At 54.6% G+C, this 15,984-nt stretch overlaps 5 protein-coding genes across 5 annotated transcripts; 2 read left to right on the top strand and 3 right to left on the bottom strand.

Annotated features, from left to right (window-relative positions):
• Positions 1-43: 43 nt before the first annotated feature.
• J4E83_007842 (uncharacterized protein) lies at positions 44-5,330 on the bottom strand (the record flags this gene model as incomplete). The annotated part of the gene is made up of 2 exons (XM_049334740.1): positions 44-1,354; positions 1,404-5,330. The coding sequence occupies 2 exons, from the start codon at positions 5,328-5,330 to the stop codon at positions 44-46; spliced, it is 5,238 nt and encodes a 1,745-aa protein (XP_049186229.1).
• Positions 5,331-7,105: 1,775 nt separating this feature from the next.
• Positions 7,106-8,808, top strand: GCD11 (eukaryotic translation initiation factor 2 subunit gamma; the record flags this gene model as incomplete). The annotated part of the gene is made up of 5 exons (XM_049334739.1): positions 7,106-7,242; positions 7,293-8,260; positions 8,312-8,508; positions 8,557-8,726; positions 8,778-8,808. 5 exons carry the CDS (start codon positions 7,106-7,108, stop codon positions 8,806-8,808), a joined length of 1,503 nt encoding a protein of 500 aa, XP_049186228.1.
• Positions 8,809-9,609: 801 nt separating this feature from the next.
• Positions 9,610-10,951, top strand: J4E83_007840 (uncharacterized protein; the record flags this gene model as incomplete). The annotated part of the gene is made up of 2 exons (XM_049334738.1): positions 9,610-10,488; positions 10,547-10,951. The coding sequence occupies 2 exons, from the start codon at positions 9,610-9,612 to the stop codon at positions 10,949-10,951; spliced, it is 1,284 nt and encodes a 427-aa protein (XP_049186227.1).
• Positions 10,952-12,315: 1,364 nt separating this feature from the next.
• MT2 (Sphingolipid C9-methyltransferase 2) lies at positions 12,316-14,029 on the bottom strand (the record flags this gene model as incomplete). The annotated part of the gene is made up of 4 exons (XM_049334737.1): positions 12,316-12,495; positions 12,545-13,296; positions 13,347-13,833; positions 13,928-14,029. The coding sequence occupies 4 exons, from the start codon at positions 14,027-14,029 to the stop codon at positions 12,316-12,318; spliced, it is 1,521 nt and encodes a 506-aa protein (XP_049186226.1).
• A 474-nt stretch (positions 14,030-14,503) lies between these two features.
• On the bottom strand, positions 14,504-15,538 carry J4E83_007838 (uncharacterized protein; the record flags this gene model as incomplete). Its single annotated transcript, XM_049334736.1, has 4 exons — positions 14,504-15,194; positions 15,243-15,318; positions 15,365-15,405; positions 15,456-15,538. 4 exons carry the CDS (start codon positions 15,536-15,538, stop codon positions 14,504-14,506), a joined length of 891 nt encoding a protein of 296 aa, XP_049186225.1.
• Positions 15,539-15,984: the final 446 nt, after the last annotated feature.

Here is a 15,984-nt window from a genome sequence, read left to right as displayed (position 1 = left end):
ATCGTCGTTGTAATCCAACTGCTCATGAAACTGGCTAGCCAAACTATGCATCTTCGGGTAAAATGCGCGCAAAATGCTTTTCCCAAATCCATCCCACTGTCTTCGTTTGGTCGTCTTGATTTCGCGCGAGCCATAGCTCACCCTTCATGCCGATGACATCGAATATCTCGCCAGGCACATACACAAGGTATGGTATTCCGCCTTCGCGGCGATCGTGCGCGATGTTGAACTCGAAGAGACTGGCTGCCAGGAAGAGTACCTCTGGCTCGTCGGTATCGGCGGGTGTGGTGGGGAGGTCTTCGACGCTGCCACGAAGAGGTGAATCTGACATCGGCAGCGCAGAGTTGAAGACACCGGATGCGCGTGTGGATCCCGGTAATGATGGTGGCTGAGAGGTGGGCGCGGAAAATGTGTGGGTAATGGGTTGCGAGGGTGAGAGGAAAGACGGGCCTAGTTGCGGTGGGAAGTCGAATGCGTTGATACTCAGTGGCGAGTGCTCTATGTCTACTGCTCCGTCGAGACCCATGTAGTTGTGGCTGTTGCGAGAAGGACCGGTGTTGCGTCGCTCTTTGCGCACTATGGTAGAGTCACTGTTGTCAGACACAGGACTGAGTGCGCGTGCTTCCCGTAATGATGTAGGTCCAGGGCCAGCCCGACCTGATCCATTGGGTGGGTAGAGAGAGGGGTACGCTGGCCCTGCAGGGGATGAGCGTGGCGGGTTATCGAGACTCCGCGGATGTGATCGGGGTGCATAACCGCCGCTATTCCGCGTTTTCGAGTCAAGCATTGATGCTTCGCTCCCGATAGACTCAGTACGACGCGACGATGAGTTGCGGGACGAGCCGCCGCCGCCGTCGGAAGAGAGTGTTGGAACAGGAGACGTCATGTTGGAAATGTCGACCAGGAGATTCCTGTTGATGATACCCAATCTGTTCGCAAGATCCTGCATCGGCTTGTAGTCCGAGTGGAAGCGTTCGACGTACGATTCGAGGTCGTATCGAAGAGATGTCGTGTGTTGCGGCTCGCTCTCAAGCAGTGGGAGAATCTTCTTCGAGCAAGTCTTGTACCAGTCCTTTTGCAAACACATGAACAGAGTCATGAGCGTGCGCATAAGACCCTTTGTTCTTTCATACAGAAGTGGTAGTTCGTGTTTGAGTGTGTCGTTGATCGTGCTGAACTTTTTGGATGACTCTTCTAGGTCTGGGTCGACTTTTTCGCCACGGTCAAGTGCTTGTTTATGCTTAACGTAGTATAGCAGGTACTTTTTGCGCTGCTCGATAGTCTTCTGATACGACACCCACATCTCCCATAGATCGCCGACGGGCTTTAGGACACGGCTTCGAACGGCAGCTTTCTGTGAAATGGTTAGCGGTATATAAGCGGCGTGGTGCTCAAATACTTACGTGATCTTCCAATGCCTTGTTTTGCAGCTCAAAATGAGCCATTGCCCATTTCCGCCATGTGCTCTCAATCTCCGGATATACGGATGGTGCTACCTCACAGACCGTGATGAAGCCCAAAAATACGATGTTAAGCTGAAGGTAATGCTCGGTGATCGAATCAAGATACTGTTCAAAATCGCGAATGACGATCTGAAGCTGGAAAAAGTGCCCACCGAACTTCTGTTCTTTCGACTTGTAGTCCTGGTCTTTGAAAGTCTTGTCGGCCTCGTCGTACGCTTTACTCTTGTCGACCTTGGGGATAAAAGCCTTGACAAAAGTCTTGCCCAGGCCGCTCTTCTTCTCTTTCTTGCCCTCCGAAGCAGCAGCACGGAAGGTATCAGAACGGGCTTTGGCCTGATTGATGCGCTGACTCATTGCTCTCAACTCTTCGAAAGCTTCTTTGATCTTCGGTAGATCGGGATGGTCCGGGTCGGTGATCTCTTGCAAGGACTGAAGGATCAGCGGATACTTCAACAAGCGCTGACACGGCTTCAACAATAATGAGTCCAGATCCCACGCTTGAGTCATGTTTTCCACTTGCTCGAAGCAAGCAGTCACCCATCCAGATAACGCCTCATTTCCTTGATTCTTCTTGATGAAAGCGCTGGCATTGTCCTGGTTCAGGAAATATGTCGTGTAAAGTCTTTCCATCTTCTCCTTGTTGTCCAAGAAGACTTGACCAATGGTGGTCAATCGATCATTCTCCAGAGTGCAATTCTCAAACTGATTCGGCGAGTCTTCAGATGGTCGCCGAGCATGCATCGGTGATTCTCCAGAATCGTGCGATTTACCATCAGAGGAGTCACGGTTCCAGGGTCCGGTTGGAGGTGGTATCTCATAGTTGACGATGGGCTTTGCAGCCTTCTTGAATGCACGGAACAGCGACAAAGAGAACTTCTCCAGTTCTTTACAGTTGCTGAACAGCAACCTCTTCTCCTTCTCGCTCATCATATTCTGCGCGGTCGCCTCGAAGATGTTGTGCGCGATCATCATATCTATGCAGAATTGATGTTCTGTTGTAAGCAGCTCTTCCAGCGTGCGATATCGCTTTATCAAAGCTTGCCTGGCAGGATCAGGTTGGCCGTCTTCACCTTTCTCGGCTTCACTTGGTAGATCAATAGTACTCTCAATAGGCTGTGGGGTACCGTATCGATCCTCAAGACTCTGTTCTTGAACGTGAAGAACGGGAGTACGTGATCGTGCGGGATGCATTTCGAACTTGTCGTCGTTGAGCATCGGGCGTGAAAGCTGTTGATGTTGTGGCGCAACGTTGTAGGCATTTGGGCGAGAGGAGAGTTGTTGGTCGATGGATGGGTTCACGGGTGGGGGCGGTGGTGAATAGTTGGGACGGGGAGGCGCCGGAAGTGAATGCGGCATACTGTGCTGTAAGTCAAGTCCGAGTCCGCCATTCGTCCAAGCAAGTTGTGGGAGCTCAATGCGGTTGGTTGCGACAGATTTGTGCTCATCCGTTGAGGTTCGTGATAGCGCGTTGTGAGAAGGGTCTCCAGAAGAACTGCCGGAATGAGACGCATCCTCCTGGATGGTCGTGGTGGTGGAACCTGCTGAATTTTGTGAGTAACGTCGCGAGGACGAAGTATAGATGATTGCCGTGCCGCCGCCATCAACTTCTGGCGATTCCTGGTGCAGCTGTGGTGTGTATGAATCCGGGCGTGACGGGGACGCCACTCTCATGGGCTCGCGCCTCGACTTGTCATGTTTCGAGCCATTGGCGTCACTTAACAGTCGAGCGAGGTACGTCTCTGTAGACTCTTTCGAGGCCCAATCTTTGTGCTGTGCAATGACGGGCGAGACCTGCTGCACCCTTTCCTTCGACACCGACGCCAACTCTGGGGAAATAACCGGCGATTGATGGTACATGTTCAAGACTGAGTTTACGACGCTGTACGTCTCCGTGTTCAGCGTCAGCGATCCGAGTGTTCTATAGGGACCAAGGCTGGCAGAGTCATCCGGATACAGCGTGTCACGCTTAGGAAGCGAATCTCCTGGCGATCCTTTTGTATCGTGGCGAGAGATAGATGGCATATCTCTAGCATCGTGTGTTTGATCAGAACTATACCCATACGATAGAGCCTGAAGGCCTGCGCTGAAGCTTTCGGAGTCGGGCTCCCATGAGTGTGACGGCGGCTCCTCGCTGAGCATGATGGGTATTGATTCCCGAACGCCTAGCTCTGACTGCTCCATTTCAGGGGATTGTGGAGCAGGCCGCTGCGGGGGAGGAGCAGTCCTTTGCGGCGGCGGGTGGAAGACGTGCGGTTGCAAGAGCTGGTGGTCCGGCTCCTGGTGTGCGGTCGGCGGCGTAAGAACAAAGCTTCCTGGAAGCCCTAGTACAGGCGATTCGTCGAAGTCGGTCACGGCTGATGCTGGCTGCTCGAGCGGCGGTACCGTTAGGCTGGACGTCTGGAGGCTCAGACGCTGTTGTTCGGGCGAGGGTGACGAGTGCTCGTCGCGCGACATGCGCTGGCCCTGCGTCTGCGCACGGGTCTCATGGGATTGCTCGATCTCAGCAACGCCAGGCAGCCCCGCGAGTTGCTCTTGGGGCGGGTCGAAGCTGCTCGCGAGTGGGAAGTACTCCTGCTCACCATGGGGGCCGGTGCCTGTCGAGTGGGAAGCGGGCGAGGGCTGGAGCGGCTGGCGTTCTCTCGAGTTGCGCAGGCGAGGCGACGTCGGGTGCGGCGGGGCATTGACGACAGCGGACACACTTGGTCCGCTCCTGGCACCCAAGGGCGACTTCCCTCGCTCGCGATATCCACGGTAGGCTAATGCGGGGAGCGTGGACTGGTCTGTGCCCCGGGAGACTGGAGCGACAGCCGCTGCAGCCAGTACCCTGTCCATCCGGGTGGGCGAGGCGCGGTTGCTGTGGTTCATGGCGCGGGTTGGGGTGTACTTGACGGAGCGCGTCGACGAGTTGGAGTCGGAGCCGGCGCTCAAACGCCGTGTCGCTACGGGTATCCTCGAACGCGGCGTGTGTCGTTGGGGCGACCGTGCAGGAGTTTGTTCTTGCGCATGTGCGCGCGCGGCGTGTTGCATGTCGTCGGCGAAGGCTGAGGTTGCCGCGCTGGCAGAGCGGCCATGGTGCGGGCTGGTGAAGGCGGCCGCGGGTGCAGCGTCGCCGTGCGTGCTGTCGAGAACGGGAATCCCGAAGCCTGGCGAGAGCACGTCCTGTCCCGTCAGCACTTCGCCAAACAGCTGCCGCCCGCTGGGTGCAGACGCCCGATTCGGCGAGGTCACCTTCTTGGGCGTCGACGAGACGTGGTGGTCGATGCTGCTCCGGCTGCCATTCGTGCGGCGCGCGTTGCGAGGCGACGCTGGGGCGGGCTGGGGCCTGTCTCGCGGCTTGAGGTTGTTGAACTTGTGCGGCCCGTACGAGGCCTCTTTGCTCGGGCGTGCAGCCGATGCTGTCGACGAGATCGAGGCATGCGCACGCCGGGCGACGTCGTGCGTGCCCGCCCCAGCCCGGCTCGGCGTCCTGGAGCGAGAGCGGACGGCAGGCGACGTCGCCGTCGAGCTGCTGGTGGGCGACTGCTCGAAGCGCTCGGCGAGGGCCCTCACTTTGTTGGAGACCTGGGGGGAGGAGCGAGTGGCCGCGGGCGGCGATGCAGGATTCGAGGCAGACCTCACGGCCGCTTTGGAGGTTGAGCGCGCGCCGTTCGTCATGGGCTGCCGCTGCCGCGCTGCGGGCATGTCGAGGCCGCGTTGCGGTGAGGGAGGTGCTGCTGCGTGCTCGGTCGTCGTGGTGTAGGCGGAGTAGTAGTGCTCGGGCGAGGTTCCCACGTCGTCGTCGGCATGGTCGAGCTCAGTCGACTGCAGCCAGTGTGAAACGGAGAGGCCGGGGTTGTATGCATATTCATGCGCTTGATCAGAATCCATATCCCATAGTCGGCGAGCGCAAAGGCGCAAAAGCAAGGCAGCGCCAACGTTGTCGGAGGAGGTGGGCCAATCTCGAGCAACAAGGGTTGCCAACGCAGACTCGCCGGCTCTCGCTCAGAGGGCGTCTGGGCCAATGACAGTCTCGAGGCCGGTGCTGCCCCAAGTCGACGAGTTGATATGTTTCAGCCTGAAAAGCAAGCGGAAGGGTTCCCGATACGGCGCGCTTGTGAGAGGTTCTGAACTGGCTGTGTCAGATCAACAGCTGAGCCCACGCGGTACATCTAAACTCCGTCGTTACCATGCAGCTAGGAAGCGGGATACCGGCGCCGCTCTCGATGGGGCGGCGCACGACGACGGCCTGGCCTTTGCATCTGGTATCTACATGGAGCAACCCAATATCTTCGACGTGTGCTGTCCAGATGGTTTGGGCCAAGATGGAGGATCAACATGCTCTTTCGCGGCCTGCTTATCCATCCGTGCTTCTCGATGCTATGGGATGATAGCATCCCGCTTCCCCAGCCCGTGGCTCTACCAGTACTAGCGGATCGTGCTAGCCCTCGTTCCCAGGATAGCCGTGTTTTGCGTCCCAGGGGTAGGTCGATCTGTAGATGCAGCTGACCTAATGGCGCTCTACCAGACAGTCGTTCCAAGATTACTATACAATGGCATGCAGGTTTACCATGACGAGGATGATGGGGTTTAGCACAATGTGAGCTAGTCGCAAACAGACCCGTGGACATGGCAGCATCCATGCTATACTCACAAAGAACATCGGGACACAAACAACCTCACTCAGGCGTGCAGCATTGGAAGTTTATAAAATGAACGTAGCATCTTATATGTAGCTGACATAAGATGTGTACCTAGGTAGGCGAACTCTACGAGGGACTTCTGACACAAGCAGAAGGTACCAGTGTCTCAAAGATATAGACATTTCGACAAGATAATGAGGTGATTTTGCTTTGACGACCCTGTAAGAGAGGGCACCAAGGGGCACTTGCTGGTTCGAGTTCCGCATCGTTCATTATCTTTCCCGCCCTGAGGCGTTAAACTGCAGCGTACATCCCAGCATCTGGTCAGGAAGCCCGACATATGGCTCGTGTGGCTGAGATATTTCTGCTTATGCAGATCTTTTGACGGAGCCGCGCTGTCAGATACACAGCCAGTGTGTGGCGATATCGCATCGCACATTTCGTGGTGAGCATGCAGTGTCCGAAGTCGTTATGCCCAGGACTGCGTCGCTACCGAGAGACATCACATCCATGGAGAAGTCTCTCATCTTCACATCCATCACGTCAACTGTAATGTACGACCAATCATTGCGCTCTCTCCCACTGCAAAAGCAGGGAGAAACCGCACCCAAGATCAGCCAAAGTATTCCTCTCCACTTCACAGACGGTTTTCGTTCTCATGGAGACCTCACACCGTCCGTAGACGACGGGTCTCTCCAAAGAAAATGCTTTTCGTGAGTGTGCAATTTGTTTGCGTTGTTCAATGGAGAGGAAAGGCAGGGACGGCCGCGATTGAGATTTTCTTCAGCAGGCCGGCGGAACCTTTGGCCGGGGCGCTTGGACGCAGCACGCAGCCCCGCCACAGGCAGGTGGGCTGTTCCGGATTTGGGTTTGAGTCACTTTGTGTGGGATTTGAAGACGAAAGTTGCCTGCCGCCAGTCTCCACCACCGCAGCTGCTCGACTGACCAGACTAATACCTCGACAACCGAAACCGCCAAACCAACTACTCTCCGATCGCCAAACTCGACCCCCAGTTGCCCAGCATGGAGTCTGAATCCGACCACGACCACCGCGATGACGAGAGCATGTCCGAGCATGAGGAGATTGAGGAGACGAAGCCAAAGTCCGCGATGAAGAAGGGCCGGGAACCCGCGGCGCCCGTCGTGCGCCCAGAGCTTCCGTAGGTGTTGAAGACATGAGGCTCTGCGCTGCATAGCTAACGCGCACAAGCGAACAACCAGACCCAAGCACCCTCGACCTCACCACGCTGAACCCGCTGTCGCCCGAGATCATCTCCCGCCAAGCCACAATTAACATTGGAACCATTGGCCACGTCGCCCACGGAAAGAGCACTGTCGTCAAGGCCATCTCCGGTGTGCAGACGGTCCGTTTCAAGAACGAACTCGAGAGGAATATTACCATCAAGCTCGGTTACGCCAACGCGAAGATCTACCAATGCGATAACCCAGAGTGCCCGCGCCCAACATGCTACCGGTCATACAAGAGCGACAAGGAGGTCGACCCCGCGTGTGAGCGTGAAGGATGCGAAGGCAAATACAGACTGAAGCGCCACGTCTCTTTCGTCGACTGCCCTGGTCACGACATTCTCATGAGCACGATGTTGTCAGGTGCCGCCGTCATGGACGCTGCGCTACTCTTGATCGCTGGAAACGAAACTTGCCCGCAACCGCAGACAAGTGAACATCTTGCTGCCATTGAGATCATGAAGCTGAACCACATCATCATTCTTCAGAACAAGGTCGATCTGATGCGGGAAGACAGCGCTGCGTCGCATTACGAGTCCATCCTCAAGTTCATCCGCGGAACCGTCGCCGATGGCTCGCCTATCATCCCCATCTCTGCCCAGTTGAAGTTCAACATCGATGCCATCAACGAGCACCTCATCAGCAAGATCCCCGTCCCAGTACGAGACTTCTCCGCGAAGCCCCACATGATCGTCATTCGATCCTTTGACGTCAACAAGCCTGGTGCTGAAATCGATGAGCTAAAGGGTGGTGTCGCTGGTGGCAGTATCTTGACCGGTGTATTGAAGCTAGGAGACGAGATTGAGATCAGGCCTGGTATCGTGTCAAAGGACAGCGCCGGAAAGATTCAGTGCAAGCCTATCTTCTCAAGAGTAGTGTCTCTGTTTGCCGAGCACAACGATTTGAAGTTCGCCGTTCCGGGAGGACTGATCGGTACGTGACAACTCCTGCAGACTCATGCACCACTCAACTAACACACAACAGGTGTCGGTACACGCGTTGACCCTACTCTGTGCCGTGCGGATCGTCTCGTTGGTTTCGTTCTTGGTCTCCGTGGACACCTCCCCAACATCTACACTGAACTCGAAGTCAACTACTTCCTCCTCCGAAGATTGCTTGGTGTCAAGACTGCGGACGGCAAGCAGGCCAAGGTAGCCAAGCTTGCAAAGAACGAAGTCTTGGTAAGTTTCTATCCATGATTGCAGATGACAAAGCTGACACTCGCGCAGATGGTCAACATTGGATCAACCGCTACCGGTGCCAAGGTTGTTGCTGTCAAGGCTGACGCTGCCCGTCTGTCCCTCACTTCACCTGCATGCACAGAGATCGGTGAGAAGGTGGCGTTGTCCAGACGTATCGAGAAGCACTGGCGTCTCATCGGCTGGGCCAACATTGTAGCGTAAGTTTCACGGCATATCTAGTTGCGTCCACGAGCTGACATCTTCATCAGTGGTAACATCCTCCAACCTATCGTCGACTGAGCGGGCATGGCGCGTAGTGGGGTAGCTCTCGAGGAGTGGAACGACAAACTTTACGAAGGGACGACGTAGACATAAGCGGTATGACGGCAAAACACGTGCATTTGGTTCCTAGCATTTTCTGCCGGAGTCGGTTGCGCTTGGAGATGGGCACCAAAAGTGGTTTTCTCGCAGCTGTGTTTTAGACAGCATCTCGAAGCCATGACAGCAGAGGGCTAGCGTCACTAGGGAGCGAGCGTCTTGTGTATCAGTACGTTCTCCAGCACAGTGTAGCCGCATATAATGAAGCATGTACATCCACTGGAATTGTTGGGAATGCGGATGACAGCGGGTCACGCAGGCGGAAAGTAGGCCGATCTTCACATGAAAGCCATTCTGTAACATGTGCAAGAAGCTGGCCTACCAACGTCAGATCTGCGTGCTAGCCTACATTTGCCTCACTGTCCCCTCACTGCGCGTTGTGCGATTTCTCCGCTCTCAGTATTGCTTTGATTGCCTATACGAGGTATGTTTGCGAGGCTCCAGTATTATGCCGGTATAAGGCCAGCACACGCTCAAAGGTTCACGTGCACTGACTCGGGGTTTAGAGTTCAACTTGCCCTCGCGTGCTAAACACCGCAACAGTTATACGAGTACGCGCATCTAATTGTGCGGCGACTGGTAGCGCGTCTGTCTTTTCTTCTTTACGCTCGCTGTTGGTATTACTTTTATCCTGTATTGTAATTGCAAGCATACATTGCAGCGGTCGACACGACAACGAAGTTTGCGGGACCCTGCCCAGGACGGAACTGAAGCGCGACGGCTATGGAAGAAGACCCTTCGAAAGCGAGAGCGGCGCCACCTCCGCTGCACATTTACCGCCCCATCCCGCGTCGCAACTTCGAATCCCATAACGACACGGCCGATTCGCCCACGCACGCCTTTTCACAAGCCACGCCCCCGAGCGCGACCGAGAACCGGAGATCGTCTGACTTCCTCGCGCAGCTCAATGCACGCTTACTCAGGACCTTCAACTCGCGCGACGATGACTCGGAAGACCAGGAGAGGGAGAGGGGGCCGCCGCCACGGAACAAGAGCTACTTGAACATGACGAGTAGCACGCTATCCGGTATATACGACGAGACGGGCGCGAACACGGCGGGTGAACTCAGCACGGCGGAAACGCCCTGGGGCACCGGCGCCGAGACCCCCGCACACACTGCCATGGGCTTCCAGCCCTGGGAAACGGGCATGGGAAGTCCTGATGGCGGACTGAGCTTGAAGACACAGGCCAGGAAAGGGTCCGCCATGGGCAAAGTCGAAGCAAGGCGGAGGAGTCACTCGATCAAGCAACCGCGCCACGGCGTCTGGAAATACGTCGTGATCCTGGGCAAGCTCGTAGCATTATACGTGTTTGGCGTCATCTACGGAGTCATCGTCTCGCATCTGCACGAGACGAGACAGTTAGCAGCTGTCCACGTCGAAGGCGTTGATCAAAAGAGCCAGGCCTACCTTGCCACCTGGGGGTTGTTCGGGGTTGCCCTGGGAAGTCTGCTACCATACGTTGATCTCGTGTGGGATGCGCAACGGAGAGAGGACGAGAATGGAGACAAGGAGACTGAGACGCACGATTCACCCATCAGCGAGCAAATCAATGATGTGGTAAGGAGCGTAGCAGCCTTTGTAGGAATCGCGTTCGCTATCGTAAGTCTCATGAACTACTCAACTGCACACATCGACCCTAACTAACACTCTCCCACAGCGCCGTCTCCCCTGGCAATCAACCCTCCAACTCACCCTAACACTCGCCCTCGTCAATCCCGCTCTCTGGTACATACTCGACCGCTCGAAGCCCGGTCTCTCCGTCTCACTCACCGTCACGTCCATCCTCACATCCTTCATCTTCCTCTCGAACCCCGACGTCCTTCCCTCGCCGTCTCTACCAGCAACAACAAACGCTACACAAGTTCCTTCCATGTGCAGTCATACACATGCAAAAGGCAGGCCAGCACCAGTCGTTACACCAGAGCTATTTGCTGGCATGATCAGCTACGAGAACCTGGCTGTGGTGACGTGGGTGGGCAGTGTTCTCTTTTGCAGTTGTGTTTGCTTTGGCAGTATAGGGAGGAGGTTGGCTGTGCTGGAGGAAAGTGGGTGGAAGAGGTGAAAATTGTTGTTATAGAGGCGTGAAAGCCTCGGAGATTACGTTGCAGTCTTGCGCAACTACGGCGTGTTGGGGTATTGCTAGACTTTGTGGACGGTATGGGGCGTCCGGAATGAATCAAAATTATTGGCTTCACGTGAAGCTTTGGATGCCATTTACCGTTATCATCAAGTGACAGTACTGCTCACTGATCATGTCTCCGTCTTCTTGTCTCTTACTTGACCAGAAGCACACAGCATAGCTGACAATGTAAGTATCTAGAAGTTGTACTTGCGAAAAGACTCAAATACGACAGGTCTTTATAAATCTCAGCCTCAAACCTCTGTATTGTAACAGGAGTTTTGAATATGCACAGAATAAAGATCAAATCCTAAAATGCTACCAGAAGCGCTAAGTCCCAATCCATACTTCCACACGAGTAGCAAACACTACAACTGCATAACTCGAAAGCAAAAAGAGAGCAAAGGTTGTCATTTCTCCCGTGTACCAACGCTCACCCAAGCACCCAAGCAAGGAAAAGGGAGGAGCCAAAAAATCTGCAAAAAAGAAGTGTCGCAAATTGGCGGTACTGGGAACTATAGACATGTTAGCGAACGATGTCTCAGTAAACCGACTCAATTTAGGGAACGTACTCGAACCCAGGCTGGCGCGGATCTGGATCGGGACAAGCTAAGTTGTCCGCCAGCCACAACGCGACGTCATACCACTAGACCATACCACGGTAGGGCTGTTAGTTTTACTGTACGACAGGGGTAGTTGTGCGGTGATGCTTACCCTTGGTGATTTGTTTTGATGGGAATTTTTGAAATTAGTAAATAATTGTAGTTGGCAAAAACCAGGGCTATTTGGGAATATTGGGAGTTGGTCAGAGATGAGGGTAGGATGGTGGGGAATATGAGTCAAAGTAAAGGTATCGTGGGGACAACCCGCGGTGCCGAGTGGAGAAGGAACACAATTGGGGATAGTTTGCGTCCATAGAATAGCAGCTAGAATCAAACGCATCAGGCAGAATCGGTCGCTTGAGTGGAGACGCCAGTGTGGCTTGTGTTTTGAAACTCATTTCGAAATGCCAGCATGGGACAGACAGTGAGATGCGTAACGTTCGTTTATGCTTTCTCAAGATACATAATCCTTCCATGAGTGCGCATATCCTCATGTCCATGAATGTTTCAAACGCTGTGGGCTGTATCAAACCAACGGCTTCGGCCACTGACTACCATCTTACTTCAGCCCCTATTTCAACCACCCCCACGTCTCTTTCTCGTAGATCCTGAAAGCCGTCTTATATGTTTCCTCTGATTTTGTACTCGTGCTGTATTATGCATACGATACTAGGCGAAATCCGGATACATCGTTACACGTGAAGCTTACTGCGCCTTGGACAGCTTCGCCCTGCTAGCAGCAAGCGCAGCAGACAGACTGAACTGGGTGTTGATACCGTCGATGCGGTGGACAGCGTTGAGGTTCTTGACGCAAGTGATCTGGAAGCAGGTGGCAGTTCCCTGGCGGGAGGCGATCGTAGAGTAGGCGAGGAAGTATTCCCAGATCTGGACATGATTAGCATCTAGCAATATAAGTACGCGACCCGTTGCTTACCTTGAACCATCGAATACCGTACTTGGCAACAACCTTCTCCTTGTTGGCGAGCCAGTTGCGGTACCACCTCCAGAGAGTAGCAGAGTAGTGTACACCGATGGTGTCGACCATCTTGACCTCAAAACCAGCACCCTCGAGCGTGTCGATGACGAAACCAAGGGGAGTAGAAGCGTCGGCACCGGGGAAGACGTATTTGTTCATGAAGAGACCCCAGGTAAAGTCCTCGAATTGCCAAGCCTTACGGAGACCAGCGATTTGGAGGAAGAAGACACCATCGTCGTCGAGCATATCGTAAACTTGGCGGAAGAAGGAGCTCAAGTGGCGGACACCGACGTGCTCGGCCATCTCGAGACAGGTAATCTTCTGGTAGCCACCAGGAGGAAGGGGGATATCACGGTAGTCCATGCAGAGAACGTTGGACTGGCTTTCTTCGATGCCAGACTTCCTGAGGCCGTTGTTGCCCCAAGCAGTCTGGTTGCGACCGAGAGTGACACCGGTGACGTGAGCGCCGTAGTTCACGGAGGCGAACCTGGTGAGGGTTCCCCAACCGCAGCCAATGTCGAGCATCTTCTCGCCCTTCTTCAGGCCGATCTTTTCACAGACGACTGACATCTTGTTGTCCTGGAGCTGTTCGAGGCTCTCTTCGGTGTTGATGTCGGAGATGATACCGGAGGTGTAAATCATGCGTGGGCCGAGGAACCAGCCGTAGAAGTCGTCACCGCGGTCGTAGTGGTCGCGTACCTGTTCTTCGTCTGAAGCGGGGTCAGCATATCATCAGTCGATAAATCGTCTAGACACGTACCCTGGGACCTGGAGTGGACGATCATCTCGGGAATCATGCCAAACAGGAAGTGCTTGATCAATCCAAGTGTGAAGCGGGGCTTGGACCAGTCGTGGCGCCATTCGAGGATCTCGAGCATGTCGCCATTGAGCTCTACCTCGCCGTCGAAGTACTTCTCCTGGAACGTCTCGATGGGGATCTGCTTCTTGCCGTAGTATGCGTCGCGGTCCTCGGGCTTGTTGAACTTGAGGTAGTGCTCGATGGGCTTGCCGGGCAGTTTGGCCTTTTCGTTCTTGCGGGGCGCGAACTCAGAGGTGAGCCACCAGAAGGGACCTAGAATGGGGAGGAAGAGGACAAGGGCGAGGAAAACCCATGTCTTGAAGCCCATGCCCCAGCTCCAGGTGATGTAGGCGGGGACGCCCACCAACAGCGAGATGAGGGCATAGTTGTTGAACGAATCGCGACCGGAACCTTCTGCGGGCAGAGGAGCATTCGCAATGGTCGGGTACTGTTGATCGCCAAATGTCAGCTTACGGGCCCGCGGTGTTGACGCTCAATGGCTGGTGGGGTGCTCGTTAAATTGACCACATGCAACCACATACCGATGTCGTCTTGACGCCGCAGTCGAACTCGGGCGTCGTGGGCGAGGGCGCCGGCGGCGTCTCAACCCACTCGAAGTTCTCCTCAGAGGTATTGCTGCTCATCTTGCGTACCGCGGAGCAATTTTGCAAGATGGGAGGTAAACGTGTTGGGATCCCGAGCCTTTAACGGCGGTGAATCTACTAAGCGAACGCACTGGGGTTGCGCCTGCCCCCCCTGCACTGGCCCTGCAGGAGGTCGACTCGTAGCCTAGCTTCAGACCATTCCCAGCACACCGACGGCGACTCCCATGGATTGGCGCGACATACGTTGCAACATTGCCAGCATAACTCTGCCTTGTTGATAAGGGGAGTGGGGCGGAAAGTCACAATCACCCACACCTCAACGTCCAGTATCTTGCCATGAATTCTAGTCTACGCGATAGGCTTTCTCACCAGCATATAGGCTCGTTCCTTCTTCGGCCATACACGTGTATGATCTGAGGACCCTTTGTTTTCACCAATATCAACGACAACTTTGTCCAGATGGGAACAATTTTCAGATTTGCCAAGCCTGGTTCTAGCATAGGCGGGGCACGCTCAGGACCTCGACGCGTCCGCTAGTAGCTTCCCCCTAACAAAGTCCACCTTCTCCTTGGCCACACCGGCTTTCTCCAGGTACTTCTCCACGCTGCCGTACTTCTCGACCATATAGGAGTTTATATGGCTTACCAAGTCCGGGGGACATATCGCAAACTGCTCAGTCAGACCAATTGATGCCATCTCTTTCAGCCTTCCCTCCCTCTCTGGCTCAAGTTCTGGCTCGGATAGGCGATAGTCCTCGTCGATAGTGGTTTGATCCACACCGAGGAGCAACAGGACCAGCATGACTATGAGCCCGGTTCGGTCCTTGCCCTGCGTGCAGTGGACCAAAACTGGCCAGTTCTTCTCTTCTCCTAATACATCAAAGACCTGTGTGACTTCGCGGGTGCACACGTCCAGCGACTGCTCGGCCAGTCCGACAAGACCCATGTCTTCCATGTGAGGAGCTAAGATTTTGATCGCATCTTTGCGGTAGCCGACAATCATGAGGCCTGCGAGCCTGAAGAACTCAAGCCATGTGAGCTTCGAGAGCAACATGCGCGAGAAGGCCGAGCCGTTGAAGTTGATTTCGTGATAGATTATGCCGGGTATCTTGAGGGGCTCCGCTACGTCGTCGTTGGTTTGAGGGACTGCTGCTGACGCTTTGATTCTTGCATCGTGCTTTTGCGCCTGTTCGATATGCTCTGTTCTGCACCGGTCAACACGGTATCAGCTCCTGAGCGTCGCGTCTACCTACTTCGTTCGTAGATCGATGATGCTCTTCACGCCATATTCCTTCAGCAATCTCTGCCTGTCTTGGAAAGAGGCCTCATCTTCAAAAGTCAACCTCGCGCCAAGGCATGTGTGGGAGGTACGCACCAGGTCGTGCACTTCGGAACAGTAAGCCGTTCCTTAGACGGCTGCAGCACGGTCAGCGCAAGACTAATCTCAAGGCGCTTCGGTGGATTACCTAGTTCCTGTTGTTTCATTGACAAACTGGCTGACATCGCGAAAGTTCAAGATACTCTTGAGTGGCGTTTGCAGTTCAGCCATGTTTACTACAGCCGACAGACTAAAATTGGTGGTATACCTAGGTAGCTGTCTGCTGAATCAAGATGGAAAGTTAAAGCTCGGTGACGTAGTCAGCTCACACTAACCGCATCTAACCCGGCTTTGTCTCCCGAGCTTGTCGCTGAAACCAACACGCACCAGTAGACGGAAGTACATCACTACAACAATCAGGATGGAAGCGCGCCATCTTCGTAGCTCACTTGATATCCGGATTGCGCTGTCGCGATCAGCGAACCTAATCACGACATCGTCTGGAAATATCCGTCGCCTCTGCATACATTTGAAGAAAGAAACCTGGCCACCACGGTGTGCAAGGGCAATTTCAACACCTACCTCTCAGAACTGTACATCACCTTGGGATACTTGCGAATTTCAGTTTTTGTGGCCGTTTAGACGGTGGAGCACATGTTCAGTTTGTTCCTTGCATG

Source organism: Alternaria metachromatica (genome assembly GCF_023757995.1).
Source record: "Alternaria metachromatica strain BMP 0045 chromosome Unknown scaffold_20, whole genome shotgun sequence".
Taxonomy (NCBI): Eukaryota; Fungi; Ascomycota; class Dothideomycetes; order Pleosporales; family Pleosporaceae; genus Alternaria; species Alternaria metachromatica.
Note: the sequence above shows the minus strand (reverse complement) of the source record. Positions and strands in the feature narration are given on the sequence as shown.